Here is a 12,450-nt window from a genome sequence, read left to right as displayed (position 1 = left end):
TGTGATCCGCCCTGAGTCCCCTTCGGGGTGAGAAGGGCGGAATATAAATACTGTAAATAATAAATAAATAAATATAAAAATATTTTGGGGAAATGAGCTGCTTTGTTAGGGGCCTTTGTTAACTGAGGCATGCCTATAACCCAAATCTGTTCCAAATGGAAATGTACACCCCATTGGATTTATTTAGGATTTTTTTTTAGGTATGGGAGAGCCCAGATATGGCCAAGCTGTTCCTTATTTTATATCAAGGGATAATCACGCATTTCAATATGTCTTGGAATAGATTGTTCTGCTAACAATTCCCTTTTTAGCAGGATTTTGCTAAAACAACACAAGGGTCTCATTTTCAGGCAGGGGATCTGAATCAAACAGGAGCTGTTCAGGTTTGTTTATTCCAATATCCTCCTTCATAATTAAATGCCTCATGAATCAAAATTGGAGAAATGGCACCATGCCCTAGCCTGTCATCAGTAGCAAGAAAAACCTTACATGAGGGATGGGCAAATTTTCTGCGTTTTTGCAAAATGTGTCTTCAAAAATTTGTCTTTTTTCTATTTGTGAAGCAAAACAGACAGAAACAGCAAGCCTAATAATGTACAAACAGCCCATACAGTGTTCTGGATGTTTAAAAGCCAGTCCAGCAAAATTGTATCTAGCATAGCTCAGCTATACAAAAATGCAAAGAAATATTGCCAAGAGAAAATCATCTTGTAAGTGATGAGAAGTGTTTTGTGGTTTCTTGTTGACACACATAAAAATGAAGATAGGCAAAGATTTACATCTGTATTAGACATTGCTGTGTCTAGTTTCCTTTTTGCTGCTTTTTTTTTTTGCTAGCATCAAGTACTTTGCTAACTGGCAGAAAACTAGGCTTCTATAGACCCCCCTCTCGAGTGCCGTAATGAAGGCAGTTTGAATGCCTGCGAGGACACCTTCTAATTGTGCCCATTAATCTGCCCACTCAAGCTGGCTGAAAATATAGGAACAGATTGGCCATACAGATGGGGAGCCTACGACGGCTTGCAAGGCAAGACCTCCACACTGTACTCAGAGCTGTAATTTCCTTGGTCTGTGGGATTCATGTCAACTGTTTCAAAATAATAAATGAAATCTTGATGCCTGAAATTGCCTCCAGCATCACCCTAATAGGTTAGTGTAGAAGGAAGGTGGGCAAGCAGAGAAGCTGTGCCAGCAGCCAAGAAAGAGACGTGAAATAACATCAAGGTATTGGCCAAAAAAATGGCTAATTGGAAAAGTTAATGAGAACTGAAATAAGATGATGCTGTGAAATTTCCTATTGATCTCATTCCAGCCATTGCTATCACAGAAAATAAGTTTAAATTACCTGATACTTGCATTGTTTACCAAGCAGGATAGCCTGGCTAAAATTAGGGTGTGGAGGAAGGAGAGGGCAGGCGGTATTTCTAAGTAATGTCATTCTATGGAAGTGATAGGCGGGCTGCTATAATGGCAGACTACCTTTTCATTATGGAACGCAGGATCTCTTACAGATGCTTCTACTTTCAATTTCAGTTGGGAGGACAGTGACAAGAGTTATGGGATCAGTGTCTGTCTCATCTTAGAACAATAGATAGGAAGAGCCTGATGGGGTGAAACTGGCTTCACAACAATACTAATTCCCAGAGTAGCTGATACTACCATGTTCACAGTGTTAACAAGCTTGGCAGGTTGGGAATAACTGGAACAGTATGCTAACATTTCTGCAAGGAACCAGGTTGGGGAATGGCAACTGCTACTGGTAGCACTCTTTCTGTGAAAAGCCACCTCCCCATACTTCTAATTTTTCATTATATTTGCTAGTATTGAGTCATGTCATGTGTCTAGAATAGAATCTCGAGAAATATCAAAACAGAATTTCCCCCTTAGAATATCTGTGTTTTGATATACTCTGTTTTTTATATATTTATTTTTAATGTGTTTAATCAGGGTTTTTATATTTTATGATTTTTTAATTTTAATTTTATTTATTTCATTTTTAGTCATTATTTTATTTGTCATCATTTTGTTTTTTTAAGTTACATTTACTGTAGGTTGTTTATATTGTCTAATGTGCCTTGTCTTGATGTATACTGCTTGTATGGTTTTTCTTTAGGCATTGAATGGTTGCCATATGTTGGAAACCGCCCTGAGTCCCTTTGGGGAGATAGGGTGGACTATAAATACAGTTTATTATTATTATTATTATTATTATTATTATTATTATTATTGACATAACGACATAGTATGACACAGCAAACAAGATAGATATGCTGGATTTCGTATCACAAAATCACAAGTCGAACACTTCCCAAGCATTTAGGACTGTGTGATGTATTTTCGGATGATGCGCGCAGATCCCAGTAGGGTGGCCTTTTGCAGTTGGCAGATCGTAATTTTGTCAATGTCTATTGTTTCCAAATGCTGGCTGAGATCTTTTGGCACGGCACCCAGTGTGCCCATCAACACCGGGACCACCTGCACTGGTTTCTGCCAGAGTCTTTGAAATTCAATCTTGAGGTCCTGATAGCAGCTGAGTTTTTCCTGTTGTTTTTCATTAATTCAACTGTCACCTGGTATGGCGACATCAATAATCCAAACCTTTTTCTTTTCCACAACTGTGATGTCTGGTGTGTTGTGGAATTATTATTATTATTTTATTGTATGACACAGCAAACAAGATAGACATGCTGGATTTCATATCACAAAATCACAAGTCGAACACTTCCCAAGTGTCTAGGACTGTGTGATGTATTTTAGGATGATGCGTGCAGATGGCCTTTTGCAGTTGGCATTATTATTATTATTATTATTATTATTATTATTATTATTATTATTATTTAACTGTGATCACATTGTTTCTACAGAAGAAATGCTGAATTTCTAAATAGAATGGATTCAAGTCCGTCTGATCGAAGATCCTATCAAACAGACTACCGTAGTCTGGAATCTGCTTCCTGGGTATGTTTGCCTGTAGTTTGTGTGTATGTTGACAGGTGTCTTTTGTGTGTTTTCTATGGACTAGACAACCTTTCCCAGCCATAGCTTTCATGTTAGTTTCAACTTCAGTGCCCAGAATATCCTTGAGCATGCTGGCTAGGGTATGTAAGTCTAAAATAAGTGGAGGCTCAAAGTGTGAACACCACTTGGATAGCAACAGACAGACATGAGTATGGAACCATTAGTTCCTTTAAAAGAAATTATTTATGGACTATATGTGCCTATTTAGATAGTGAATAGGTCTGTACAGCTTTCTAGTGCACGCTACCTGCCTCATTTGACCTTGTTGACATTTTAAAGGGCATATTTAGATGTTTGCTGCATCAGAGTATTTTAGGTAAAACAACAATCACTGCCGTATATACATGCAGATTTATGTATATTTGCATATTCATATAAACCAGTAGGTTTTCTCATTTTACTGTCATTCTGGCAGCTCACATGCATTCCCATTGAATGTGTGTCACTCTCTGTAGTCTTAAAACCTCTCCACTGTGTGGGTGAGTGTGTCTGTTGGAAGAATGAAATAACTTAATTAAGTCTAAACCAGAGCTTCTTAAACTGAGGTCCCCGATCCCCTTATCTCAATATTGTGATCACAAAATATTTGGCAATATTAAAATGTTTCTCAACACTACCTAGTGGCTTTGTTAAATGACTCTACTAGCAACAACATGCAGTGTTTACAGTGGATTGCAGAAAATGCTTCAGTTGGAAAATGAGGCTGTTTGTGATGACCCATGGGCCTTGTAGTCCTGCTCAGGACATTGTAATCCCTGATGAAGAAGAAAACTTGGGTTTTTTACCTTCCCAGTCAGAACTGGAATCTTCTCAGCCAGATCTTTCCCAGGCAGATCTGGGAACCTTGCACCTGCAAGAAAGTTGTGTCCCAGAAGTATGTCAAACAAACCCAGAGCCCACATCTCCCGTGTTCTTGCGCCGTGAGTTTTGTAAACAACAGAGGGGTTTGGAAGCAGCTTCGCGCAGGAGTGCTAGAATTGCAGCTAAGAATGTAGCCAATTAAGACTGCTTTCCGTGAGAATCTTTAGGGAGTCAAACATCTGGTCCCAGAGTTTAGCTTTCGTTTCTGGTTCCCAGAGAACTGCTTCGGCGAGAAAGTTAGACTCTATATAGGTGTTTTACCCGCGTAGTAACTTCGCGGAGTCAATTCGTCAGCCTCCGGAGCGAGTTGTGTCTGGACAGCGCGCTCCGTTTCAAGCCTCGTTCCTGCTCAAGCCTTGCCCTGCTTTCCAGCCTTCGCTCCAGTTTCCAGCCTTTGTTTACCTACGGACCTTGCTTGTTTTCCAGGACTATACCTTGCCTTGTATCACGGATTTTACCAAGTTATTCCACGGACCTTGTTCTTGTTCCTTGTTACCTTGTTCCACGTTTTAAGCCTTGCTTCAAGTATCAAGTTATTTCCTAGCCTTGCTCAAGTTTATGGACTAAAGGACCTTGTCATCTCCCCTCACTTTGCCTGGCAAAGTGAGTGTTTCGGTTATTGGATTACAACTTTGGATCATAATATTTCATATTGGACATTGCTTTTTTGGACTAATTTTGACCTTTCCTGAAAGGTCTGCTTCTGAACTAACTTTTACATTTATTTTTATTAATCTTATATATTTCCTTAATAAAGATATTAGATAGAATCTGGCCTCTGCGTATGGTTATTGGTGCTCTGTAGCCTGGGTCGTGACAGTTTGACTCCGCGCCTCCCTAAGCACCAATTAACCTCGGCCAGAATGTCTACCGGAACCGTACCTGGGCCGAGCGGCCAGCCGATTACCTACACCATCGACAAGGATGAGGTGGATCGAATCCGTGATAAGCTCAATGCCCAGGATGGAGAAATAAAAGGTTTGAAGGAACGCGGAATCCGTCTACCGGCCATGGCGTTGCCAACCAAGTTTACTGGAGAAGCTTCTAAGGTTCATGTTTTCCGTCGCCAATGCCAAGCTTATCTAGAGGCCCGTGCTGCCGAATTTCCCCAAGAAGACATCAAGGTGGCATGGGTTTACAGTCTTCTAGACGGGCCAGCGGCCAACTGGGCGACGGCACTGTTCGACCAAGCCTCTCCACACCTAAGATCCGCGCAACGCTTCTTGGACCACCTTAAAGAGACTTGGGGAATCGAGGACAATTTGGAGGCAGCCGGTCACAAACTCCGTCGCCTCTTCCAAGGAGACAGACCTATGTCTCAGTACATAGCCGAGTTCCGAGTGCTGGCCCACAACACCGGCTGGAATGATGTAGCCCTCAGAGGACAATTCCGGGAGGGTCTCAACATCGAAATGCTGGAGGAAATCTCCAAGGTGGATCCTCCCCAGACCCTCGAAGCACTCATTGATCAATGTTTACGGGCTGAAGTCATGATTGCCAACAGGAAACAGTGGGTTCGAGGCCAGAGCGGTAGAGCTGGGGCAAAACCCCCCGCTCCCGCCAGCGTTCAGCCACGTCCAGTGTGGAGACCCCCACCACCAACCCCATACCCCAGAGGAAGCGAGGAGGTGCCGATGCAGTTGGGCAACGTGCGTCCCAGATTAGATGCCGCCGAGAAGGCCCGTCGTCAACGCTTAAACCTCTGTTGGTACTGCGGGAACGGGGGCCACTTCGCCAGAGAGTGCCCAGCCAAAGGGAAGCCCGCCGCCCGTCTTGCGGCGGCGTCCTCCACGGAGACGAAGGCGTCTGAGCCGGCTGGCACACAGCCGGCGGGGGAAGCCAACGACCGGGCGTAGAGAGGCTCGCCAACCCGGTCAAAAAACCCGTTCAAGAGCCGCCAACCGGGGTCCTGTTCCTTCTCGTGGTCACCTTATGGTCAGCAAAAAGGGGACCCGTCATGATCCACGCCATGATAGACTCCGGAGCCACCAACAATTTCATTGATAGAGAGTATGCCGACTCTCTGGGATTACAATATCATGATTTCAAGAATGCCCGTGTGGTGCAAGCCATAGACGGCCGCCCCCTCAAGACGGGCCCCGTAAGTCAGTGGTCGGAACCCACCAGGATGTGGATAAGGGAACATATGGAAGAGATTTCCTTCTTTGTTACCGAGGTTCCCCATTTCCCTGTGATTTTGGGAATTCCATGGCTGACTCTCCACGACCCAAGCATCTCCTGGTCCAACAGAGAACTGCAGTTTGCTTCACAGTACTGCCAAAACCATTGCCTTGTAGCCAAGGTCTGCCATGCCACAGACACCGAGCCCATCATCACCCTGCCCAAGAAGTACTCCGAGTATTGGGATGTATTCAATGAAAAAGAAGCCGAGAAATTACCCCCACATAGACCTTATGACTGTGCCATTGACCTGGTGGAGGGGGCCCCGATCCCGCGAGGGCACCTATACTCCCTGACTGAACCAGAGCAAGAAGCTCTCAGGGAATTCATAGAGACAAACCTTCGTAAGGGATTCATTAGACCCTCTCAATCCCCAGCCGCCTCCCCAGTGATGTTTGTGAAGAAGAAGTCAGGGGAACTACGCTTGGTGGTGGACTACAGAGCATTGAACAATATCACCAAGCGGAACAGCTATCCCCTGCCCTTAATCTCGGATCTACTGGATCGGCTTCGAGGAGCCAAGGTTTACACCAAGCTGGATCTTCGGGGGGCTTACAACTTAGTTCGCATCAGAGAAGGGGACGAGTGGAAGACCGCCTTCCAGACCAAATTCGGATTATTCGAGTCCCGAGTTATGAATTATGGATTATGCGGAGCTCCCGCAACGTTCCAGCATTTTGTCAATGACATTTTTCAGGACTATCTAGATAGGTTCTTGATAATCTACCTGGACGATTTTTTGGTGTTTTCTAGATCACAATCAGAACATGAGAACCACGTCAAAATGGTGTTACAACGATTGCGGGATCATGGACTTTATGCCAAGTTGGAAAAATGCGCTTTTGATCTACAAGAGGTAGATTTCCTTGGTTACCGTATCTCGCCTCTAGGGCTCTCCATGGATCCAGCCAAGGTTTCAGCAGTATTGGAATGGCGGGCGCCAACTAACAAGAAAGAGGTGCAGCGTTTCTTGGGGTTCGCGAACTATTACCGCAAGTTCATTCCAGATTTTGCCCGCTGGTCTGACCCAATCACTAGCTGCATCCGTGGAAAACAGCCCTTCCGCTGGACTGATCAAGCAGAGAAAGGGTTCCAGCAACTAAAGAAATTATTCACGTCCCAGCCAATTCTACAGCACCCAGATCCTGGAACCCCTTTTGTTGTGCAAGCGGACGCCTCTGATGTGGCAATTGGGGCTGTACTCTTACAACCGGTGGGAGACCACCTTCATCCCTGTGCCTCCCGTCAACTAACCACACCAGAGAGAAATTACACCATTTGGGAAAAGGAACTACTGGCCATAAAGGCAGCCTTTGAAACTTGGAGACATTGGCTAGAAGGGGCCAAATTTCCCATTGAAGTCCACACTGATCATCGAAATCTAGAACATCTAAGAACTGCCCGCAAACTAAATCAGAGGCAGCAACGTTGGGCTTTGTTCTTTGAACGTTTTAACTTCCAGATTCATTATGTGACCCCAGCCCAAACCAAGCAAGCAGACGCCCTGTCACGTAAACCGGAATACGCTGCAGGACGCAAGGAGACCTTTGAATCCCAATTACTACAACCCGAGAACTTTGCCACGCTCACAGTGGGGAACACCAAATCCACTCCCATTGGTTCAACTTCCTCTACTCCAGGACCCATCTGTGCTCAAGAAATCAGGGCTAGTCAGCAAGCAGATGCCTGGGCGCAGGACCAACTTCGTCAAGGTCTGCATTTTCCCTTTTCGCTTAAAGATGGACTGCTATGCTATAGAAATCATGTTTATATCCCACCCGGACCGGGCAGGGAGAAAGCGCTTCGTCTGTGTCATGACTGCAAACCAGCAGGGCATTTCGGACTATTTAAAACCATGCATCTGATCCTAAGGGATTTTTGGTGGCCCAAGATCCGCAAAGATGTGGAAAAATATGTCAACACCTGCTCAGTATGCCAGCGCTCCAAGATAAGAAGGGAGAAGCCCTCAGGGCTTCTGCATCCCCTTCCTACCCCATCTCGGCCATGGGAAATAATTTCTGCGGATTTCATCACTGACCTACCACCTTCCTGTGGATTCACCACGATCCTAGTGGTGGTGGACCTTTTCACCAAGTTAGCCCATTTCATTCCCTGTGAAGGTCTTCCCACGGCCAAAGAGACTGCAGATCTATTCCTTCAACATGTTTTCAGACTACATGGATTGCCCAAGAGTTTAGTCACAGACCGTGGATCTCAATTCACCTCTCGTTTTTGGAAGGCACTACAAAAACTATTGGGCATAGACTCTCGCTTATCTTCAGCTCATCATCCCCAAACAGATGGGCAAACGGAGCGCACCAATGCCACTTTGGAGCAGTATCTTCGCTGTTATGTAAACTACCAACAGGACAATTGGGCTTCTCTGTTACCACTGTCAGAGTTTGCCTATAACAATGGAGTTCAAGCTTCTACAAAAGAAACGCCGTTCTTTGCAAACTACGGCTTCCATCCACGTTTCTTTCCCCCTGTCATTGAAACTTCAGAAGTTCCCGCAGCAGAGGATTGGCTGCAGGAACTCACAGCGGTACAACAACTTTTGCTCCAGCAACTAGACCAAGCCAAGGAGGACTATAAACGCCACGCTGACAAACATCGCCAGCCGGGCCCCGAAATCAAGGTAGGAGATCGGGTTTTTCTGTCCACTCGCTTTCTGCCCTCCCACCGCCCTTGCCGGAAGTTAGATGCCCGTTTCATTGGCCCCTATCCAGTGGTGGCGCAATTAAACCCCGTGACTTTCAAACTCCAACTTCCGCGTTCAATGCGCATTCACCCAGTGTTTCACCGCTCCCTGCTCCTTCCGGCGGATGGTGTGCGTCCTGATACAGACCAACCGGCCCCCCCTCCTGTTTTGATGAATGGGGAGGAGGAGTTCGAGGTTGAGGACATTTTGGATTCTCGCTTTCACCGCCGCCGCCTACAATATCTCATTGACTGGGTGGGTTTTGGCCCTGAGGAACGCTCTTGGGAAGACGCCTCCACAGTCCATGCTCCTGATCTAACCCGTCGCTTTCATCAGACCTATCCCGCCAAGCCGCGACCTCGCGCCTCGGGGAGAGGGCCCCAGTTTGGGAGGGGCCTTGAGGAGGGGGATAGTGTGATGACCCATGGGCCTTGTAGTCCTGCTCAGGACATTGTAATCCCTGATGAAGAAGAAAACTTGGGTTTTTTACCTTCCCAGTCAGAACTGGAATCTTCTCAGCCAGATCTTTCCCAGGCAGATCTGGGAACCTTGCACCTGCAAGAAAGTTGTGTCCCAGAAGTATGTCAAACAAACCCAGAGCCCACATCTCCCGTGTTCTTGCGCCGTGAGTTTTGTAAACAACAGAGGGGTTTGGAAGCAGCTTCGCGCAGGAGTGCTAGAATTGCAGCTAAGAATGTAGCCAATTAAGACTGCTTTCCGTGAGAATCTTTAGGGAGTCAAACATCTGGTCCCAGAGTTTAGCTTTTGTTTCTGGTTCCCAGAGAACTGCTTCGGCGAGAAAGTTAGACTCTATATAGGTGTTTTACCCGCGTAGTAACTTCGCGGAGTCAATTCGTCAGCCTCCGGAGCGAGTTGTGTCTGGACAGCGCGCTCCGTTTCAAGCCTCGTTCCTGCTCAAGCCTTGCCCTGCTTTCCAGCCTTCGCTCCAGTTTCCAGCCTTTGTTTACCTACGGACCTTGCTTGTTTTCCAGGACTATACCTTGCCTTGTATCACGGATTTTACCAAGTTATTCCACGGACCTTGTTCTTGTTCCTTGTTACCTTGTTCCACGTTTTAAGCCTTGCTTCAAGTATCAAGTTATTTCCTAGCCTTGCTCAAGTTTATGGACTAAAGGACCTTGTCATCTCCCCTCACTTTGCCTGGCAAAGTGAGTGTTTCGGTTATTGGATTACAACTTTGGATCATAATATTTCATATTGGACATTGCTTTTTTGGACTAATTTTGACCTTTCCTGAAAGGTCTGCTTCTGAACTAACTTTTACATTTATTTTTATTAATCTTATATATTTCCTTAATAAAGATATTAGATAGAATCTGGCCTCTGCGTATGGTTATTGGTGCTCTGTAGCCTGGGTCGTGACACTGTTTAGCAAGCCTTGCAAATGTTGATTTGTTTCTAGTATATGTTTGATTTTTTTATCTATTCGATATACCTATATAACCAGGGTCATATAAATAGTTCTGGGGTGGAAAGGAGTCATGAGTGGAAAAGTTTTAGATGCTTGCCAGACATGAATGTCACATCCTTCCATGAACTTTGCCCATCTCCCATCCATACATTCACTGGGTGTTAGGGTTGTTGAATGTTTTCGGGGCTGTATGGCCATGTTCTAGAAGTATTCTCTCCTGACGTTTCTCCCACATCTATGGCAGGCATCCTCAGAGGTTGTGAGGTAACACTGTGTGTTAGTTCTGAAATGGATGCCTCCATTTCAGGAGATCTGCTAGACTTTGGTTATTGTAATATGCACTTATCAGTTATATGAATGTAAAAACCAAATGGTGATACCACGCTTTCTGGACCACGTTAACCTTTTAGTCACCCCATGTATTATGATTTGGGACAACAGGTACCTGTGTTTTAAAAAGGCCAGCTTTTACTAGAATATATTGACTTTTTAAAAAATCACATCAAAGCCCTCAGGTGTTTAAAAGAAATGCTTTCACTTCAAAAACAGAGAGCCATCATGTGTTCAAACAAGATCAGGATTGAGATAAGGAAGAATTATTTTGCAAGTGTGGATTAAACCCTGGAATTAACAGTAACTGGGCCAGGCATTTTCAGATTTTAGTTTGATGTTCCTAGATATGTATACTTTTATGAAGTATATTCTGATAGTCAGTTGAAGTCCCTATATTTCAGAATGAAATCATCAACGCTGCTGAATATTAGTGTTTAAAAGGCATCATACCAACGGGTGGAAAGTAAATCACTTCAGGGACTGATACATATATCTTGTGCCTTGTGCATCTTGAAACTCTTCCAAATCTAGGCTGCAGAATTCAAAATGTTCATACTTCAAAGTGACATATTCCATTTGGGGGCTATATAAGATACCCTTCCATTCTCCTTCAGGAACTATGAATGCTGATAGATTTCTGAACACCTCCTGAGAAAAAAGGAGTTGTGTCAGCAGCTGTGGGATGCTGAATTATTAAATAAAACCATCCTTGAATGTCAAGTCTCTTCAGCTGTTTCCAGAGTATTCCTTGGCTTCTCTGACTGTATCTTTGGAAATGCGGTCACAAACAACGAATCGCGATCTGTGACACACAACTAGTATGCAGTGCCTGTTCCTTCTTGCTTTATGCAAATCCTATGCTTCTATTGCAATAGGACAGAAACAGAGGCAGGCACAATTTGTTTCCCTCCATCTAGAGAAACTGAATTTCAGCTGCAGGGAAGGAGATCGAGACTGAAGCTCAGACTTCGGAAGACCATTGACGGAGAACCACATTGGGTGCTTTGATAGGAATGTGAAAATCTGTCTGTTTCATTTTCAGTGTGTTTCTCAGAACCCACCAGCATATTTGTCCTGTCTGGGCTATTGATTAGATTGCAAAAGGATTGTCTTTCTTTCCATACCGACAGAGTTTGGTACTCACTCTCCAAACTTGTTTCAGGGAGGCTTGCAGTACTCAGGAATAATAGTGTACTGTTTTGGTGAGATGGCTTCTGTAATAGTATTGGTTAACACGTTAAGCCATTTTTGTTCCAATAGGCCAGAAACCACACATACAGAGAGCTCCAAAGGCAAGAGGAAAACAGAAAGCTGCAAGAGATGAAGGAACAACAGCGAAGAAAGGTAACAAATTACAGGCAATATTGGCAGGCCATTTCTGTAACTTACTGCACAGCGTGTCCCATGTTTGAACTGGGAACTACTTTTGTTATGAAACCTTAACTAAACAGCTTTAATATTCGTGCTGAATAAGCCACATCTTTGAGTCTGGACTACTCTATAGTCCCTCCCCATATTTTAAAATTGCACTTCTTGGCTTCCATAAGTAGTATGTTTCCAATAATACAAATATTCCAATTATCATTTTTTATTTTTTCCCACAGTGGTAGTGCAGGCATTACAATCTTCTCTGTTTGTTTCCCATTTCCTGGGTAGGAGATATGACTACTTTGACCATGTATGAAGAATATCTTCCAAGATAACAACACTAGGCTAAAAGCCCTCTAGCTGAAAGTTGTTTTTAGATACAGTAGAGTCTCACTTATCCAACACTCGCTTATCCAACGTTCTGGATTATCCAACGCATTTTTGTAATCAATGTTTTTAATAAATCATGATATTTTGGTGCTAAATTCGTAAATACAGTAATTACTACATAGCATTATTTCATATTGAACTACTTTTTCTGTCAAATTTGTTGTAT

General features: G+C 44.2%; 1 protein-coding gene across 6 annotated transcripts in view; it reads left to right on the top strand.

Moving 5' to 3' along the window:
• The window catches only part of epsti1 (epithelial stromal interaction 1), a 76,800-nt gene that overhangs the window by 49,206 nt on the left and 15,144 nt on the right, over nt 1–12,450 (top strand). For all 6 annotated transcript variants that reach the window (XM_008106812.3, XM_008106813.3, XM_062975619.1 and 3 more), the window contains 2 exons: nt 2,865–2,958; nt 11,787–11,870. In XM_008106812.3, the coding sequence (XP_008105019.1) occupies nt 2,865–2,958; nt 11,787–11,870 (178 nt within the window). The remainder of the gene's footprint in view (nt 1–2,864; nt 2,959–11,786; nt 11,871–12,450) is intronic.

Source organism: Anolis carolinensis, chromosome 3, assembly GCF_035594765.1.
Source record: "Anolis carolinensis isolate JA03-04 chromosome 3, rAnoCar3.1.pri, whole genome shotgun sequence".
In the NCBI taxonomy this organism is placed as follows: domain Eukaryota; kingdom Metazoa; phylum Chordata; class Lepidosauria; order Squamata; family Dactyloidae; genus Anolis; species Anolis carolinensis.
The sequence above is the reverse complement of the archived record's forward strand: the minus strand, read 5'-3'. Positions and strand labels throughout refer to the sequence as shown.